At 37.9% G+C, this 21,707-nt stretch overlaps 1 protein-coding gene across 1 annotated transcript; it reads left to right on the top strand.

Annotated features, from left to right (window-relative positions):
- Window positions 1-1,316: 1,316 nt before the first annotated feature.
- On the top strand, window positions 1,317-21,671 carry rhoca (ras homolog family member Ca). The gene is made up of 5 exons (XM_067460322.1): window positions 1,317-1,501; window positions 11,506-11,663; window positions 16,558-16,678; window positions 20,297-20,427; window positions 20,824-21,671. Exons 2-5 carry the CDS (start codon window positions 11,508-11,510, stop codon window positions 20,995-20,997), a joined length of 582 nt encoding a protein of 193 aa, XP_067316423.1. The 5' UTR covers window positions 1,317-1,501; window positions 11,506-11,507; the 3' UTR covers window positions 20,998-21,671.
- Window positions 21,672-21,707: the final 36 nt, after the last annotated feature.

Here is a 21,707-nt window from a genome sequence, read left to right as displayed (position 1 = left end):
ATAATTATTGATATTCAAATTCCATAGAATATTTCTGCACCGGTTTAATTTCGATCAGGCAAAAAACTTAGATTGCAAAATTCAAAATGGCGGAACCATTTTTACGGTGGAAATTAATTTGTACATTTTTCTTGACCCAAGGATTCCAATGATATAATGACGACAAACAGTCTATTCTAGGGCTGAATCCGAAACGGCCCCCTATATCCTCACATTGCGCACTATTTGAGGGAACAGCCATTTGTAGTGGTGTCCAAAACCATAGTGGACATTATTGAGTGCGCTCATTCAATCCCACAATGCACCACAATAACGAGTGTACAGCCGATGTACACTTAAACTTCACACACTCGTTGTCATTTACTCCTTCAAGTGAATTGTATAAGTGGACTAACGTAGGGAATTGTGAATGAGGGATTAGGGGGCTATTTTTTTGGATTCAGTAGGAGCAGTTTTGCATATTTGATCGCTGTAGCGCCCCCTATTGGCAAATCAATTGAACCCCTGATTATTGAGGCATTTTTATGCTTACTTTTGATAATTTAAAGTAAGTGTATGTAAGATTGGTGCCAAAACTGGTACTGCAGGTGTATACCCTCTCCCCCTCCCCTCGACTCGAGGTTCCCAGATTGGCTGCAGGATCCAGAAGGAAGGTTTGTAGCTGCAGCTGTGGTAACTAGAGCAGAGGTGGCCTAAACACTTCTGACTTCGTGATTGGTCGGTAGGTGGAGGGCGGACCTTCAGGCCAAAACACAACATGACAACATCAATATAAGTTGAGGGCTGCAACAACAACTTTTAAATGACAATATCCTGGCCGGACTACTGTTGTCAGTGATATATACATATTTGAAATTAACATGATTTTTCATTTTATGATTAATTGAAATACATTTCTTACATACAGTTCTTTTAATGTGTCCTTAAATGTTTTTTTTATTTTTATTACTGACCCAAGACTTTTCAGCACAGTTTAAGCAGTGATTATGACACAGCGATTTGGCCATGATTTAAAACTCATTTGATAACTCCCCTTTGCTTTCATGAAAAAATAACACAGTTCTACATTTCGATTATACCCTAATTATACGGTTCTTGTCCCAATGCATGTCAGTGTGATTTAATTGTGCTCACTTGCTGTTTATCTAACCGCTATTACAAAAAATGCTGATCATAGCATAGGAACCACAGCAGCTTGATTTAGTGGTCTGTGACTCTGTGGTGAAGTGAACGACACACATCCTCCCGGGCCCGGTTCAGAATGATGTCATTATTATCGGTGGCGGAGGGAGGGACCGCAGTGATCCTGCCCAGCGCCGATCCGCCTCCTTCACCAGTCAACATTCAGCAGCGGCGCGGTCGACAGTGATTCCCATTAATGCGGGCGGGTCTTCTGTGAGTCGAGCTTCGTCTCTTTGCAAAAATAGCGAAATATCTACATACTGCCCCTAAAACTTGGACACGCGATCGACAGGGAATTTGATCCCCGCGAGGATATAAGGTATTTATGTTTTCATTTGTATACATGACCTATTATTTGACAGTTTGACTTTAGGAATTTTGGTTGAAAACAAGTTTGCCGAGGCGGTGTGGGAAAAGTAGGTGGTGGCTCGTCAACTGTGAGCTAGTTCTCATACGAGCTAGTTTATGTTTACGTGGGAATTATGTCAGATTTATAGCTTTAAGAGATGAGATATTAAGACCAGTAACGTTACTAACAGTGAGAACCACATTTAGAGTTCTACGGAGTGAATTAAAAATTACTCAAAACACAGTTGCGAATCATAAAGCTCCGCGCGAGTTTTGTGATATCCTTCGCTGTATTGCGAACTAACGTTAATTAATTGCTGGCGTTTCGAGTCGTGCGGAAATCAGTTTCCTTCAGTCGTACAAGGGCGTTGCAGTCGACAGCGCTTCAGTTGAGTTGAAAACTTTTCTCCTAAACCCAGTCGAGCTAACTAACTAACCTGTTGTTCCACCGAAGAGACTGCCAAGATGACATGTCTGCTTATCTATAGCACTGTCGTCTTAAAATTTGCCTTAGGCCAAAGGCTGTGTTCTGTGGCAAACAAATGATTGGATAAGACTTAAGATAGGCCTGATCTTTAATCCTTGGAGGTGTTGTAGGCCATTTTACACTCCCAGCCTTGAGTTCAGATAGCCTAGAGACATTTCATAGTTCATGCCCAGATTTACAGTATTTTGTACGGTATAAGGGAAAACTTGTCGTCTGTGTCAGTATAGACAGTCTTCCCATGGTTCTGGAAAGTGGATTTCATAGAAATGTAAGGGAATGTCAAAAGTGTTTTTTTTCCTTCCAGGCCTGGAGAATTTCTCATGGAAATCAAGTGGTAAAAGGATGTGAGAATTTCTATAGTAGATATTTTTTTCATATATATATATATATATATATATATATATATATATATATATATATATATATATATATATATATATATATATATATATATATATAGACTATAGCATCTCTATAAAATGATTTTAATTATCCAGTCATCAACTGTAAAAATAGGTATTCTTTGATCAGAAAGAGGGGGTTATAATATCACTTTATGAAAAAAAAAAAAAAAAAATATATATATATATATATATATATATATATATATATATATATATATATATATATATATATATATATATATATATTTATTTATTTATTTATTTTAAATAACATGGGTTTGCATTAACTAATGTTTCAAAATTAGAGTGTTTGATTTCAAACAGCTGATTCTTATACATAAAAAGTGTTTATTTTAATATTCTGTGACTAACTGGTCACCATTTCCACTAGCCTATTTTTAATCACATTAAACACAAAATTGAGCTTGCTTGCATGTTCATATACGTACGCAGAATATGTTTTGGGGCTAATTTGCTATAGGTTACTTGGGAATTTCTAATGGATTTTTACAATATCATTTTTTTTAGTTGACTTTTAGGTTTCGTTATACATAAAACACATATTGTTTTTGTTTTTTGCATAAGTTGCTTGAATATGATGGTTTTGACTTTGGGACATTAAAAGGTAAGTTCACCCAAAAATGAAATTGATGTCATTAATGACTTACTCTAATGTTGTTCCTCACCCGTAAGACCTCCGTTCATCTTCATAACACAGTTTAAGATATTTTAGATTCAGTCCGAGAGCGTATGCAAGTGTATGCACACTATACGGTCCATGTCCAGAAAGGGAATAAAAACATCATCAAAGTAGTCCATATGTGACATCAGTTGGTTAGTTAGAATCTCTTGAAGATTTCTCTCTCCATGTATTGATTCATGATTTGGATTGCGTGTCAAACTGCTGATATCTCGTGACATTGGTAATCCGAATCATGAATCAATAAGCTGATTCATGACCGTTTGAATCTTTATTTGAGGGTGGACTACTTTGATGATGCTTTTATTCCCTTTCTGGACCTGGACAGTATAGTGTGCATACACTTGGATACGCTGTTGGACTAAATATAAAATATCTTAAACTGTGTTCCGAAAATGAACGGAGGTCTTACGGGTGAGGATCGAAATTAGGGTGAGTCATTAATTACATCAATTTCATTTTTGGGTGAACTAACCCTTTAAGGACAAAAACTTAAAATATTGTCAACCCCAGACCTAAATTTAGAAATAAACTAAAAAATGATATTCTTTGTGTTCTGTAAATTCTTAATTTACAGAACACAAACTGAACTGAACAGTCAGCTCCTTTAGAAAAATGTTGTTTAAAATACTTTTAGACATGTGAAGGCTAATTGATGGATATGTAAGACATAATGTCTGCCACAAGTAGAATTAAAAGGCTATTAACCAGGCTTGTCGGGAAATGACAAGGACTGAGCGCCACCTAAATCCAAAGCTTATTAACTGTTGTTTTCCACCTTCTGTTTGTTCATTGTTTTTCTGATTATCGAATGCATTTTGCATTTGAAGAGAGAGGAAGTTTGTGTCAAGACATTTTTTAATGCTGTTAAACTACTGATTGAAGACTGAATGATTGAGATTAAGACTTATAATGCATCAAATATATGCAGTTTAAAAAAAAATCACAGGTTTGTTGGTGAATCTTGTTGATGTTTTATGCAAAAACATCAAAATCTTAATACAAGAGTAACCCTTTTCATGCATTAGTTTGGTGCATTAAATTCACTTGGAGTCTGACCCCAGATGGAGATAAATGAGCTAATATGGATTAGGTTTGCTGAAAATGAAAATTGACTGGTTTCAGACCAGCTCAGCATTACAAACTGCTCCCAGAATCCTCAGTGTGCTTCCTGTTGCATTAAGCCTCTGGCTGCCTTTGTCAACCTGCCATCTGGTGAACTTTGCCACACTTTTCAAATATTTTCCTGCAGTAGAAATGCATTTTTAGGTCTACAACCCCTACATTTTTTTTTTTTTGGAGAGTTACCATGTGGCGTCTTTGAGTCACAGTACAGGACACGTTGTCAACTTTTTAAGATAAGACACTAGTCAGTCCAAATTACAGAGTAGTGTTCTGAGACTTGAGCATTCCCAAAAATTAATCAAAATATACAAAGTTTACATGACAGTGAATACAGAGAGAGATTCTCTTACACACTCTGATGGACAGAGGAAGTCAAGCCCAAGACATTATCAGCGTTTACTTAAACCAGATCTCTTCAGTTTATTATGTTCTGCGTTGATGAGGTGTTCATGAGGTCACTGTATCACTTGCAGCATCGTATAGGCTAGGACATGAGTCAGTAGTATCTCTTCCTCATGTCACAATCACAAACAAACATGATTTTTTGGTGGCTTTATACTCACATATTTAGGTCTTTAAATTTAAATCTAAATTTAAGATTTATATATGTGAGTTGAATATAAAAGTTTCTATCCTTATAGATTACAAACTTAAAGCAGCACTAGGTAACTTTTCAACCTTCATAATATATTTTTTAAGACTCTTGTGATGATAAATCGACTTACAATAGGTTGAATGACATGTCTGCCATAGCCTGATGGGGTCTGTATCGTTTTTAATCGTACTTTTAAACTTCGGGTTTCGGGTAGTAACCCGAGAACAAAAAGAACTACAAAATTCGACTGCTTTACGGCATATACGTCACTTCCACCAACACCCACACTTCCTTACATTCAGACGTGCGAGCCCAACTTTGTTCGTCGGATAAAATAGTCATGTCCGAAGCAGCAGAGACAAATAAGAAAGAAAAGGTTTTGTTGGAGGAAAGCAATAAGAGGAAACGAAAAAGTGATGGGATTAAAGGCAGGACGAGGATCAACATGTGACCAGCGTTTGCTCGTCGGCGTGAGCTGAAGGAGGCGTGCCCGACCGATGCTGTCCTGCTTGTTACGGTGAGCTACCACTCAAACATTGAACTGAAGTATCATATAGATTCTGTAAAACGGTAACCAATAGACTACTATAATGACGCTAGCTTGTAAACGTGAGCATCGTGATTATTTGGCGTTTGAAAAAAATAAAACCCATGAAATTATATTCATATGACATGCTGAAACATATGCCACTGACTGTAACGTTACCTGGGATGAAAACATTTCACACGCGACGCCAGAAGAACTCGAAATCCTCTTGCAGTGTTCAGGGGAACTGTAAGTGCTGCACCAACCCGCGGGGACGCTTTTATGAAGTTATTTGGCCCGCACCGCACCACTGTATATATTTTTACAACCCACCGCGCACCCGCGACCATTAAATAGACATACGGGGTCCGCGGGTTATGAGACGAGCCACGCATCACTAGTTCAGGGCTATCAGGGTTGTCATGTCAACAAATGCACGCGCGATGGCATCCCCTGTTGTAGGATGACCGATCTCACGACAGTAGTTGAGGACATTATTTTTTCCAAACTGTAGGGGGACCCCGAGAGGAAAAGTAGCCAAGTGGGGCTTTAATGTGATGCATTTTTTTTTTACTTGGTATGGTTTGCACGGTTTAGATCAAACCATGATCAAACTCATTTAGGAACTAGTAACTGAAGACCATGACTAGCTTGTTCAGGTGTGTTTGATTTAGGTTTGGAACTAAACTCTTCAGGGCAGTGGCCCTCCAGGACCTTATTTAAGGAACCCTGCTTTAGGCCTGGGGAATATAGATCGGTAAACTACCTATTAAAGGGTTAGTTCGCCCAAACATGAACATTTGCTCAACCTCATGTTGTTCAAAACCAGTAAGATATTTTAATGAAATCTGAGTGAATTGTGTCCTATAGCACGCCGCAAGTGGCAAATTGAGTTCTCTTTCGCGTCTTGTGCTTGAAAATGCTTTGAAAAGAGATTAAAATGCACGCACTGACCTTAAGTATCCATTTCCAGAATTGGAATCGTTTTTCGATTAGAGGGACAGAAATGTAATAATTTGTATTTGGAACAACATGAGGGAAAGTCATTTTTTTCATTTTTGGGTGAACTAACCCTTTAACTAATATATTATTCTGCAACGTATTGCACGTTACTATGTATTTTGTTTGGAATTAATTGGACAATTCCCCCACCCTTTACTAGAAACTTGTTAGTTGTGTTACTAAAGACAATGTTTGTTTTGAAGAGATGCGTCCTGTCAGGATGTGTGACAGGAAGCAATATTAATCTGCTGCTGTTCACATGGATTAGAGTTTCTCTCTTATACAGTGTAAAGAACTTAGTCTTCAACAATAGTGTGTTTGCTTCTGTAACCAGAATTACCTGCTTTCCTTTTATTTGTGGACTTTTGTCAATAATTGTGCTGACATTTTTCAGATGACTCATTTGAGGGTTTAACATGTTTTCAAACACATGAATCATGACTTCTGTTTAAGGCTTATTTACAGGAAGATGGAAAGCAGCAGGGAATTCCATGCATTTCAGACACTGCTACATAATAGATATACAATGCTTATAAGGATCTGTCCTGGATCAGTTGCTTACTTTCAAATAAAAGTGTCCCTGTGCATCAATGAATTTCCTCTGAGCTTAGTTTCTCTTTTGATAGCTCAGAAATGATCTTGAAAAGTGATTTGTCTGATAAAACGGGAGTTTTTTTTAGGCAGTGTTACGTAACGTTTAAAAAAGCAAAACCTTATCAAAGAGAATGTGGTAAAAGTGGATAAAAAAATGACAGCCAAACACTTACAAGAGTGTTCAACCAAACACAAAGGTTATCATGTTAACTTCTTACAATAATTAAACATCATTAACACAATTTAACACACACTGATTTGTTTATTATTACCAATTCATGCTGTAAGAAATATCTCTCCTTGCAGCAGGTAAGATGCGTAACTATGCGTTTACCCCGCCGCCTGCAAAAGCGTCAAAATTCGCTCTTGCCGCCCTGCCAACGGCGCTGTAGAAAGCTTCGAAGACACGCTGCCGTTCTGACATAGATCGAAACCTTGGCCTTTTTTTAAACTGTATTTAAAGGGGCCGCAATGCAAACAAGCTTGCTGATGGGCAGACTGACCACAAGTAGGGTATAAGTTAACCTCATGAAATCTTTTAAATGTGAAAGTAAGAATGAATTGCATTCCCGCTGAAAAACAAGCGTTCTAGCAAGAAGGGTCCAGCTGCGGCTTAGGCGTTCCCATCATAATTCAAGAACGCCATTTCTGGTAGCATCTCAGTGACCAATCGTGATGAGTTTCTCAAGGCACATGGGTATGATGTCATATGTGATTTTTTTTTAATTTGGCCATGTCAATCATAATAACGATTACCTACGCCCAACCCTGATCCCTAATAAGAAACATTCTGTGTTTTTAAATTTTCAAAAAAACGAAGGAATACATTTACATTGTGGGGACTCACACAAACACGTTTTTTTTCGGCGTACAGTAGACATACATGTGGAATCACACACACACGTAATGGTTTGTTTCGGCGTAGACATACACGCGGATTGCTTGGCTTTAGATAGTGACGTGAATGTTTATACAAAGTCATGATGTCATGTTGCAAGATGCTAGATCTTATTTTGAAGCTTCTGTTTGAGAAAAACTAACTAGCGGCCAATGTTGAACAGTTCAGCAGAAGAGGTGAAGAATAAGAAGAAGAAGAAGAAGGGGGTGTTCCCAACGGGGTAATCTAGCACTCGGAAAGCGTTCCACCCATAGGGGCGGCCATTGCTAACCAAGCCATCACCTGCTGTTAGCATCCCATTGACTCCCATTCATTTTTGCGTCACTTTGACAGTGAATAACTTTACATCTGAGGCGTTTAAAGACCATTGTTGACCATTGTTTATTTCTAAAGAAACATGACAATGTATAAAAGGCTCCATTACCTTTTATCTTACATTATCGCCCCGATTGCGTCATAACCAACACGACTCTGCCACAGTAGAGAAATTACCGTATAGACAGGAGGAGACGCTCAGAAGCAATCTTTTACTGTCTATGAGACAGTCGGGGGGACGTGGAGACATAAAGTCTGATAAATTCAAGGGAGAAGAATAGAGAGAAGCCGATAGTGAGCCAAAAGCAACGGGACAAAACATTTAAACAACGTGATTCAGATTTCACTTTCCACAACTACTAGAAGACCTACAGCTGTCAGACAGGATGCTTACGTCACATCTACGTCGTCAAACTCAGTCTGAGCCTGCGCAGTTCGCTCGGCCATCAGGAAGAGAGTGCGTCTGATCTATGAAAGATAGTGAAACCCGCACAGCAATGATCAACTTTTTTTAGATTTTGCTTTGGAACTAATGTGGTCGGAACCAATGTTTACAGGCCTGCGTTCTCTGGATTTCTCTCAAGCGGAGCACTTCTACATTCCAGCTGGTTGCCGCCGAACCGATTCATAGCTCATTACCATAAAGTTGAGCTGATTTCAACTCTCCTCGACACCCACATCATCCATGACGCGCCGTGCCGCTCGCCGCCAGCTTCCATTGAAAGTAAATGACTTCCGTTCCGGCCCCCTTGAGGCTCTCGCTGCCAGTGGTGTGAGCGCAATCTTCTTTTGTTCATCTTCGTAACAAATATCTTTTTGAGGAAATATGAGAGATCTGTCCCTTCATTGAGAGTGATGCAACTACCACTTTGATGCTTCAAAAAGTTCATAAAGAGATCGTAAAAGGAATCCATATGAATTGAGCAGTTTAGTCCACATTTTCTGAAGAGACTCGATCACTTTATGATGAACAGAATTTCATGTAAACATGTAAAATTCATCAAGCTCAAGCATGTTCGCTGATATATATTTTTTCCTGAACTTTCTGAAGGGTAAAAGCTCTTAAACGAAATCAAAAAGATCTTCATTTGTGTCCCGAGGATGAATGAAAGTCTTACGGGTTTGGAACAACATGAGGGTGTGGAATTAATGACAGAATTTTCTTTTTTCGGTGAACTATCCCTTTAAGTTCCATCTTGTTTTTATCCTCCCAAGTGTCCCACCACAAATTTAGACTGAACTTAGCTTTTTGTCCTCCAATTAAATTCTCCTAAAATATTTTGTATAGCATCACATTAGAGCAACAAAACTTTTTTTCTGAGATTTATTCTGTCACACAAACGGTAACTACTTTTATTCAACAGTTTCTGTGCTCCCTCCCGCTCTGTTTTTAGGACATAAACCCCTGCGTTTCCTGTGGGTGGATGGGGCTTCATGCAATAGAGAAAGAAACCCAGGCTGTTCTAAAAATAGTTCTTTCTGCTCCAAGGAAGCACAAATCTGATGGAGGCCTGTTGATAAGTGGTTGTGTTAAAACGAGCACAGAGAGTGTAGAAGAGTGTGTGCTGTAAGATTACTAAGGTAGAATAGATGAGCATTGGGCGGCTTGGAACGGCGATATGCACAGATGTTCTTCCCTACTGGCACATATTCATCATGGATGCGGGACAAATCTCCCTCATCGCCCACATAAAGACCCGAGCCCAGCCTTGCTCACGTCTTCCTCAGAATTGTCACACTATACAAGCGAATTAGTGCAGAAATTGATGTTGGTGATCAAATGCGTGACAGATTAATGCGATAATACGCTCTCCTCAGAGATCTCGCTAAGTTGATTTAGTAAACGCTTTCCTCTTTCGCCTAACTGACATCTTGCAGTTTATAATGTGAATTGATTTGAATGGTGTAGCCAGAGTCCAGACTTAAAGCTGGCAGATGTGAATAAAAATGGGTTTGCTGAGTAAATTAAATAACACAATAAAAAGTTTAAATAAAACTGTAAGAACGATGTATTGATTGTTCAAATTTCACCATGAAGTTATATTTACAGGTCTGTTTGTGTTAGGAAGGCTTGCGTGCGTTGTAATGTGTGTTTTGTTGCCCGTGAGTATTGTGTCCTCGGGGTGAGTTTTGTATTAGGCTCACATTAAACAGATGTTCATGTTTGAGTACACGTTTTCACCTTCTGCTCTTGATTCAGCGGCTCGAATTTGCCTTCAGGTCTGTTGTTTTGTTATGGTGGACAACATATGGCTGAATGATAAAGATATCATACATCAAAAGAGCAACACAAGACATTTTGTGTCACGTTGGGGTACCAAGCATGGAAATAATCGAAGAGCTGTTTGTAAATGGTAATGGACTGCATTTATATAGCGCTTTTAACAGACCTATGGCCATCCAAAGCGCTTTACATATTGCCTCACATTCACCCATTCACACACCGACTGTTTGTAGTTTAATCTTGAATTTTAAAGAATTACTGGGCCACTTTTATAAATAATAAAAGTGAATGAAAGCAGGTCTATCAAGCTTAAAAATGACACCACAAAAGTACCCTAAAAGTGGTCCGTACGACTTCTGAAGAGACTTGATGTGACCAACAGACGGAATTATCTCTCAAAGACAATCTTTTTGGACTAAATGATAAATCGTTAAAAGATTGCGATCTCGATTCAAACACCCACACGATCTCATTCCTAAATGACTACGATTCGCCTGAGCCTATTACACCTTACACCACAATATCACACCGGAAAATTCAAATCTACATTTGTGTGTTCGTTGAGCCAGAAAGAGATGTCATGTATAGGTATGAAATAGCTATAGCTAAGGCCTATCGTTATTTCTGTTGCAAATATGAATATTATAACATAAGTTTATAGATAAACACGGATGTCTACGAAAGCGATCACAAAAAATGTGTTTTCGTTTAATAATTGAAGAGATTCATTGAGAAAACGCTGATTCATCCTGTCATGAAAAAAAGTATTTATGAATGAGTAATTGAATCATTCACTTAGCCTTTTTTAATGATTCATTCAGATTAATTAAGCATTTTAAATGGAATGCAAGTAATGAACATTTTACCAGAACCTCTAGTAAATTACGTGTAATTTTGTTTAGTTGTCCGTTTTGAGAATCAAAGGAGAATCGTGATTTCTGTTTGAAACTAAAAAATCGAATTGTGAATTTATCCAGAATCGTGCCGCTCTAACATGAGCCAAACCTCCAGTACGTTTCCATAGTGCATTCAACTCTTATTATAAAAGTGTTTTCATGACATGGTGCTGATTGTGGTTGAAGCAAATCTCATATTTCCTCTTCAGGTATGGCTGCTATCAGAAAAAAGCTGGTGATCGTGGGAGATGGAGCATGTGGGAAGACCTGTCTACTCATAGTGTTCAGCAAAGATCAGTTTCCAGAAGTCTACGTGCCTACTGTGTTCGAGAACTACATTGCAGACATCGAAGTCGACAGCAAGCAGGTTGGTATTGATTCCTGTCCGCCTCCAAACACCATAAAGATTTTTCCTACAACACATCTTAGCAATATTTCCAGACATTTTGAGGTTTGGGTTGGTTTTGAAAATTGCTAATTGTGAAACCCAAGCTGAGGTTTATAAAGAACCCAGAATGTGTTTTCAGTTTTTGTTTTGTTTTTTTATTGATACTGAAACCAGCGTAGAATCTGTGAACACTCTTGTTATTTTAGTCTGATATATCAGAATATCCTCTATTGACACCTTATCCAATCTTTTTATCCAAACAATCGCAACAATTTTCTTTTTCTTTTTGAAACAGTGTTGTTTTTGTGTGGATTAAAATTAGTTATTGAAATAAAACTGAAATAAAACAATATACAAGTATTAGATGGAAAAAAAAGTTAAATGTTAATTATGGTTAACTGAAATTAACTCAAATAAGTTACATTTAATATAATTATTAAAACAAAAACTGAAAACAAAAAATATAATATATTAATAATTTAAAAAGAAGGAAAAAAGCATAACACAATTACCAATTATATAGCCATTGTTTTGGAACAGTGTTGTTATAGTGACTGGAACTATACTGAAAAATGTAATCAGTAAAATATTTCAGTAATTAAAATAAAATATCAAAATATTTGATTAAAAATTTAAAAAAAAAAATTTTTACTGTTGCCTTGTAAAGAAAAGCTATATAGAAATAACAAAACAAATAAAAATTACAAAAGCTCATAAGAAAGAAAGCACATTTAAGCTGAACTTTTGACTGGAAATATGAAAAATAAAGTTAATATTAAAAAATAAAGCCAATTCAAAATATTAATAAACACTATAATAGTATATAAATAATAAATAACACCGCTTTAGAATGGCTGAGGGGAAGGGGTCTGATAGATAGCCTATAGTTCTGATGTTTTGCAGCCCTGACCAAATCTAAAGGGGACTTGGCAAAACAGGAAATGGCTGTTCACTGTGGTTTCCTGACTGGACTCAAGATATCCCCGCCCCTGTCGCTATGACTCACTAACCCTATAGGATGATTAAACCAACCGCTTCATTTCCTGTGATGGGAGAGGGGTTTTTTTGGTTAGGTGGGCTCATTCTTTGTCTCCAGCACAGGAAATGTTGGAGTCATTTCTTTTAAAACCCCTCGCTCTCTCGCTCTAGCAGCAGTGTTGCGCTGCTAGGTTTGTCAGAATATGCCTTTCAGTGGCGAATGAGCATAAATCTTTCCGGCCTTTGGGAACATTCTCTACTATATTCGAGCCGGTGAATAAACACATTTAAAAGTCAACATGAAAATTGGCCCTATTTACTTTTTTAATGCACGTTCCTGATTCAGCAGTGCATGTTTCTCCAAAGAGGAAACCCATTTATCTTCATATTCTTCCTCCAAGACTCGCTCTGCAACCGATATGCCGTTCATTTTTGGCTGAAGCCACCAATGCATACTCTTTGAAAAACGATGAGCCATTCAAAGCATTCCGGGTGTCTTTTGTCTGCACTGAACAGATTATTTTGATGTAGGGCTTCAGATCAGTGCACAACGGAGGAAAAAATAGTCTCCTCTCTCAGTGAATTGAGGAAAGGTTGTGTAATAATGTGGCATCAGGCTCGGTGTATGACTCAGCCGCGCTATGAAGCTAAGCTTCAATCCTACAGGAGAGCAGAAGGGATGTGGTTTGATTCCCTCTAATCACCCATTTAACTAATTCAATTCATTAGGCTTGTGATTGGATAAACCAAGCATTGTTGTGTCCTTGTACAGATTATGTGAGCGAAGAGTGACATATGTGAAAGATTGATACCTTTACATTAGGGATCTTCAATAAATCTGACACCATATCAGTGTTGGCCGATAATAGTTTTTTTAAATGATCAGCATTGATCTAACATTTAAAGTAGAAAGTAAACTGTAAATATGATTTAAAAACAACAAAGAATTGTCAAGTTTGACAGGAAACAGGAAAATACTATTTTTTGATTTTTAACTTTTACACTTAATTAATTTATAAAAAGTATAAAACTAGCAATCAGTTGACAAAAGACATTCAGTAGATTGTTTACTACAGGTCTTTCTTTTGCTACAAGTAATGATGTCACTTGTACAATCATTGTGATTTGTTATATTTATGAGCAATTTCTGAATGAAAATTATTTTTGACCTACTTTGACATCTTTTTTTTTTTTCACTGATAATTTATTCATAAAACATGAAGTGCATCTTATAATGACTTAATAAAATCACTATTGTTGACCATGTTTTTTGTTATGGTCAGAGGCGGACAGAGTACACAGCTTCATTACTTGAGTAAAAGTACAGATACCCTTTGCTAAATTTTACTCAAGTACAAGTACTTCAGTCAGATGTCTACTTAAATGGATAGTTCACTTTAAAATGAAAAATCTGTCATCCTTTACTCACCCTTAAGTAGGGATGAAACGGTATGGAAATTTCACTTCATGGTTATAGTGACCCAAATGATCACGATTATCAATATTATCACAGTTTTGTTAAAATGAGATCCAATGCACACACTTAAAACATTTCAATAAGTTTTATATTTGAATAAATCAAGCAGTTCTATGCACTTTTTAAAAGCAAGATTGTATTCTGTGGGATTTCCTTCCTTATATTGGCCGTCGTCAATAGCACAATAAAGTGCATAAATAATAATTGGGTGTAAATATAATCTCTAATATTATCTCTATAAATATGTTCAACCAATATTCTCACCCGTGTCCTATCAGCTATGGCGCATTTAAATCTAGCATATTTTGTGTACAAGCCCAAACAGTATCCGAGTAAAATAAATCATATCCATAATTTAATTTGATTTGACAGTTTATTGTATTAAATATCAAAAATCCAAAAGGTGTGCATTATACCCGACACCTAGATGAACAGTTTGCCGTCAGTTATACAAAAGCGCTTTGTATGTAACTTTAGAGACGGTCCCTAAATTTGCGAATCTCGAATGTCATCGCTATGGTTCTGCGGTGCGATGTATGCAGGAGATTCATTCAGCATACAGTGTTTGAATGTTTTAGTTCTAGCCCATTTCAGCAGCGAAAAAATGGTTTGAGTGCAGATTTCAGTGAGTGGGAGCGTGCTCTGAACAAAACTCCAGCTAATTTTTAGACATTGCATTCCTAAACTCAATAGAAACTTGTGATAGGTTATAATGAGCAATATGATTATAAGAGATGGCTTTTGAGAAGCCTATAATAAGTAGGTGACTAGCAACAGCGACGTGAGTGGCTGTTACACGCCACAGCCGAAATACACCAAACAAACGGCGGGTGTTATGTCAAGCAAGCCCTGATTATTATTCCTTAAATGTCACCCTAGTCGTGTCTGAACGTGTTTGTTCGTCTTTGGCTCAAGCTTCACGTTATTACTTCCCAGACGTAGTTTTGGTATTGAGGTCAAAGTCTACTTGCCTTGCGTTCGCAAACCTTCGCAGATTTAAAGTGTTTCCCTCTATTACAGCGACTTTCTTCTGGCATGTTTTGCTGCAGATAGGGTGACCAGAGCATCTTCGATTTATTTTCCCTCGGGACTTTTTTAAAAGCCAAAATATGGCCACACCACATATTTTGCACTTTTAGTTGAAAATCTCCCAGTGCTGTCACTGCCTGATTTCTTCTCATTCAGAAAACAGTGTTGCGTGCTGCGCGCGCCTGCACCAGACTGGACAGGATTTCATAATCGTGATAATCACTGATGGTTTTAATGATAATTAAACGATATTACTAACTGTCAGTACATTTAATTGTGGTTTATCGTGAAATCGGTAATCGTTTCATACCTACCCTCAAGTTGTTTCAAACCTGTATGAATTTCTTTCCTCAGCTGAACACAAGGGAAGATATTTTGAAGAATGTCAGCCATTGACTTCTATAGTATTTTATTTCTACTATGGAAATCAATGGCTCCAGTTAACTCTTTGGTTACTGATATTCTTCAAAATATCTTCCCTTGTGTTCAGCTGAAGAAAGAAAATCATACAGGTTTGAAACAACTTGAGGGTTAGTAAAGGATAACAGAGTTTTCGTTTTAAAGTGAACTATCCCTTTAAGTAAAAGTACTGAAGTACTTGTTTTTAAAAGTTCTTGAGTATCAAGAGTACAAAAGTGCATTTTCTAAATATCAGGTGCTTCTCTAGGTGCTTACATTTTTGTACAGAAACGCCCTGCATGGAGTTATGAAAAGTGTTAATTACTTGGAGAATGTAAAAGGAATTGAAAGTAAAATCAAGTCATTTATCTTTTTACCATGTTGCTTTATTTAACATTTCTCACTTGTCCACAAGGCAATAGCACAAAGGCAACACTGACAAACCTCTGCTGGAGTTTTAATGGATTTTTTGCATCCACATTTAATCCTGACTGTTAAACACACCGCATACTCAAGACATCACGGGTCGGCACATTCCCGGATGGACCTGCTGCGTCTTTATCCATTGTTTCGTCTCTTATCTAAATCTGACCATGGAGTTGACTTTGGTGGAAAGCTGAAGGTGATTGCTGATAGGCTGACCCAATCAGTGGCGCCTGCACAACCCTATCACTTTTTTTTTAGAGGGAAACAACAAATTGAGGGTTTCCGAGATTTTTTTTTCTTCTTTTTTAGAAGAAGTAACGGGTACTTACAGTTATGGATAGAAATGTAGCTGAAAAAAAGAGTGCTATATTTGCCCTCTTAAATGTACTTGAGTAAAGTCATGAGTACTCCCCACTCATAATGGGATGGTTACATGGTTTTTAACTGTATATTAAGTGCACTTCTGCTTTTTTCCAATTATTTGGTTATGAAAAACCCATCATGTGAAGTCCAGTGTGCTATAGCGATGAGGTTTGACTCATCCCGTCCAATTTGGATCCACAGGTGGAGCTCGCTTTGTGGGACACAGCAGGACAGGAAGACTATGATCGCCTGAGACCGCTATCTTACCCCGACACCGATGTCATCCTCATGTGTTTCTCCATAGACAGCCCTGACAGTTTAGGTAATCCATTTTTTTCAAAGACCCCAAAATCTGCTTCATGTCTTTCATTTTGAGTCATCCTTATTTGTGTCGAGGCCTTTCTTACTGGAAAAAACGATTCACTAAATCATCACTGTATGCAGGAAGTTCCTGTGTTTTGTCTAAGAGCCAAGGCGTATCATGATAACACTTATGTCCATGACATCACTGTCCTTTATCTCCACCAGCTTGCCGAAGGAACGTCCCAGTTCTTTTCTTAGTTATAATAAATGCCGGGAAGCTTGAACAAATTATATAAGCTTGTGTTTAAAAGTCATCGCAGACAGTTCTGACATTATTCAGAATTCAGCCACATGATTCAGCAGAGTTCAAAAGATCAATATTATATATAAAAAATAAAAAACAACAGTCACGATTCCCCCAGCAGTGGAAAGGAACCACCATTATTCTTCCAAGACTCTGAACATGAATGACTTAATATCAATAATAGGATTGGATTTGTTGCGGCAAATCCCTTATTTCACTCGTGCTTTTTTGGGTCACATTAACATTACAAAACAAAGTTTTATAACAACATTTTGTAAGCATTATTTAACCTTTTTTCACCATTTTCCTTCAAATTGCACTACCTCATATTATTATTATCACCATGCTGATATATAGGTGACCACTAATTATATAATATAATAATTCAGTGGTGGGCTGTGCATTTCACACTTAGGCCTTCAGTGGTATCCTACCTGAGTTAATCTACCTCTTAATAAAGTCATCATGAAGCCACGGCTATAGAAACCATCAATATTATACAGAAATGTGTCTCATGAAGTGAGAATGAATTCCACATTTCAACAAGTCTCCTTTCACAGCTGCGCCACACACATCGTATCGAACAGAAGCATCGATCCACTCAGGGTTTTCCGTGCATTTTTGTTGTAGGCTAACTTTGGAGTTCCCCGACCACAGGGATTTGAAATGAAGGCATATTGTACGCATTTTTTTGGGCAAATTCTACAAGAAAGAAAACACAACAGCATAAATGGTTCTTCAAAAAAAAAAATATGACAAATGTTTTTCAGTTGAGGTTCAAAGATATTACAAAGTGTTTTTCATTCAAATTGAGTTAAACCCACAAACACTCTTGATTTTACAGTATGAAAATGTTGAAAATAATATTTTAAAAAATCATCTTAAATTTACAAGAAAAAATGTATTAAATCACATTCATCACGGATAAAACGGGGGCTGAATTATCCTGGGTTGACTGTAGGCTATAAAAATGTAAATAAAATGCATTTTAGCCTACTAAACAAAATAGGCTACTGATTGTTTGTACAGAAAACAACATCATGTGGTCATACATTACAGTCAGTTCTGCTTTTAGTCGGCGGGAATTTTGAAAATGGTTTTGCAAGTGTGTCTGCGATTTAAACTAATTTCTTGTCCTCTGTCAGTCATTGTGGTTTAAAAAAAAAAAGCTCACTATTAAATCTACAGATGTTTTATCTTGGGCTGTTTGCTAGTTATTCCATCTAGGCTCCTAGTTATAGTACGCGCTCTGACCATCCAATGAAAGGATGTGAAAATGCCGACATTATTGTACGCCCGCTAGATGGTTACAATGGTTCCAATTTCGTTACCATTCATTTTATGCTAGAGGTACCCGTAATATTGATTTTGAAGGTCTCATGGCAGATTTCTTTGACCCTGGCAAGCGTAACACATGATGACTGGATAAAGGCTCTAATATAAATAAACACTACTTGAAGCAGCGCAACCAAGAGAAAAGCAAGAGAACATAGACTTTTCGGAACAATTTTACACATTCATGGAAAAAATCTATTAAAATTAAATCAGTGATTCTGATTAGGCCAGCAGAGAAGGCCTTGCTGGCCCTGAAGGCCCACCACTGTAATAATTATATATAACTTTGTTTATAATTTTATAATGTTTTAATTTCAACAAATATACATGAATGAACTGCACAGTATCCACACCGGTGCAGAGATTGACAGCAAGCTGCACATACTCCTTAAGGGTGCGTTCACACTTGTAGTTCGGTTCGTTTGGTTCGTTTGGTCCGGACCAAAAAACAAAAACAAATATAATAGTCCTGGTCCGCTTAGCGTTCACACGGACATTTTTAACATCGAACCTAAAGTTACCGAACCAAAGGCTCAGGGAGACACTCACAACCTGATTGGTCGGCTTATATGACGTAGGAGCTCGTTTACCGAACATTCAAAACAATGCTGTGTGCTGGATTACACGCGCGGGCATTTTATGCGTGTACATGGTATTATTTTTTACCAGAGAACTCATGAAGAGCTCATGAAATGTTCAAAACATTCAAAACAACGCTGTGTGCTGGATTAAACGCGATCATTTTATGCGTGTAACACATTTGGCATTATTTCTTACCAGAGAACTCATGAAGAGCTCATGAAATGTTCAAAACAACACTGTGTGCTGGATTAAACGCGAACATTTTATGCGTGTACATGTGCCATTATTTTTACCCGCTGAGAACTCATGAAGAGCTCATAAAATGTTCAAGACATTCAAAACAGCAGCAGGATATCCTCCGTTGTGCAGAACAGAGACGGCCGCTGTCGTCTGCACCTGCTAATAATGGGCAACACAGGAACTTTGATGAGAAGAGCCAGGTATGCTTTTTGTGTGTTTTTTCTAGCATTTTCGAAACATGCTCGTCTGACCAAATATTGATTAGGCACTTCCTCGTTGCTCCACGTTTGCCCTCTAATGTTAAAGTTACTCATTTTGGATACACCGATCTTTCCGCGTCGTCAAATCAGCTGCATTATGCGTCGCATCTTGTGACATTACGTCCGGTTTTTGGTCCGTTTACATGTCTTTGGTCCGTGTTGCGTTCATATATCAATCGAACCGCACCAGAGTTCGTTTGGAAGCGGACCGAGACCCATCTTTTTAGCGGTCTCGGTCCGCTTGTTTGGTGCGCACCAGGGTTCGGATGGCAGCGTTCACATATGTTCAAATGAACCGTACTAACCGAGCAATCGCACCAGGGTTCGTTTTAATCGAACCAAACATGACAAGTGTGAACGCACCCTAAAACATTAGATTCATCCGCGCTGAAGTGCCGTCGATGCTAAACCCACATACAGAAAATAACGCCAAAAGTGACTGCGATTGCAGGTTTCAAACAGAGGTAAAACTTACAGACTGCAGCTTTTAACTTTTAAAAGGACAAAGATATTGCTTAAATCAGCGGATATTCAAACATTTTTTTATAATGGATATAATATTATGGAAATCGACTTGAATGAATGAATGCAATATTAGATGCAGGTAATACACTCATTTAGTCGATCTCTACTTGAGAACGTTACTTGTTCTAAAATGACATTTTAGGCTTTGTAACGGAGGCTTGGGCTCAACTCTCAAACTGTCAACTTGAGATTTAAATCCGTGGTGGAAGGAAGAGTTTTGCACAAGGGTTTTTAAAGTTCTTTATATTTGTTTATAAAGCTGTATATCAGCACACTGATTATCTACGGCTCGGATGACAGCCGTCCTGATATACAGCCATATAGCATGGCTACTTTAAAAAAAGAATAATAATCAAATTTGTGTTAATCTTGAATGTGTGTGATCTTATAGAGAATATCCCAGAAAAGTGGACGCCGGAGGTGAAGCACTTCTGCCCCAACGTTCCCATAATCCTCGTGGGCAATAAGAAGGATCTGCGGAACGATGAGCACACGCGGAGGGAGCTGACTAAGATGAAGCAGGTGTGTTCCCGGGGACAGCCGCACCACCACTACGGGGAGTCCCATTAAAAAGCTCTTAGCAGCCAACATTACTGTCACTATAGATGGCCTGATTATTATCATTTGTCAAACTCCTCATACTCGAGCGATCAGTCCAACCTCTAATAACCAGTGACTGATGCTATCATGCCTCCCCCTTAAATGATGCGTCAGCAACAGCGTTGGGTTATCTGGGCAGATGGCCTCGGTTAAATCGATCCATTTAGTGAGCAGAATTGACATTGTATATCATAAGTCAGCCTTTAGCTGCAGACAGTCGAGCAGCTCTGACATCCATCATTCACAAAGTTCAAACTGTAATTTGGTTCTAAATCTTATTGTATGTGATGATTCAGTTCCAACTCATCTGTTTTGCAGGAGCCGGTTAAACCGGAGGAGGGCAGAGACATGTCTAACCGCATTAGCGCCTTTGGCTACCTGGAATGCTCAGCCAAGACTAAGGAGGGCGTGAGGGAAGTATTTGAAATGGCCACCAGGGCGGCGCTGCAGGTCCGCAAGAGGAAGAAGAGGAACGGATGCTTGCTGTTGTAAGAGAACTTTCCGGTGTTTTTCCAGAATGATCTCCCCACTGACCAGGAAAAACCAAACTCGACAAAATTACTTTTGATTTTGACCAAACAACATAAATACACTGGACTGTGTGTCACATTTCATGCAAACCAACAGGTGGGAAATGGAGGAAAGTGTATAAAATATCCATTAAATTGACGGAGGCTGGGCAGGAAAGCAGGTTAGATCAAAATATATCTATATCACTGTATATCTTGATTTTGTTTTTCCTCTATGGCACAGTGTTTTTCACAATACACTTTTTTTTCTTCTTCAGTTTGTACTATACAGATGACGTCAGTCATAACGTTATTGTATTTTTGCATATTTATCAATCGACCATTATAATCTGGTAAGAGAACAACTTCATTTTGTTGTAATCGAAATGAATTTAACCAAGTAGAAATGTCTTAATAGCACAGAATTCGATAATGAAACCAGTGCCTTCATGACCATTCCCTCCACAATTTGAATGTAAAGTGTGCTTTTAGCTTCTCTTTGACTTCTACACAATTTTCTAGTAGTGAATAACTCTATGAGCCAATTAACTGTATTTAAAAGTGCAAAATCTTTAGTAATGTTGAGTATATAGCTTTCTTTCCCCAAATAAATACCAATTACATTTAATTCGGAGGCTCAGTCGGGTCTAAAACCAACCACGAGCGTGACATATGTTGTGTTTGTCCTCCACA

The sequence above is a fragment of the Pseudorasbora parva genome, chromosome 12 (genome assembly GCF_024679245.1).
Source record: "Pseudorasbora parva isolate DD20220531a chromosome 12, ASM2467924v1, whole genome shotgun sequence".
Classification (NCBI taxonomy): Eukaryota; Metazoa; Chordata; class Actinopteri; order Cypriniformes; family Gobionidae; genus Pseudorasbora; species Pseudorasbora parva.
This window is presented reverse-complemented; position numbering and strand designations above follow the sequence as displayed.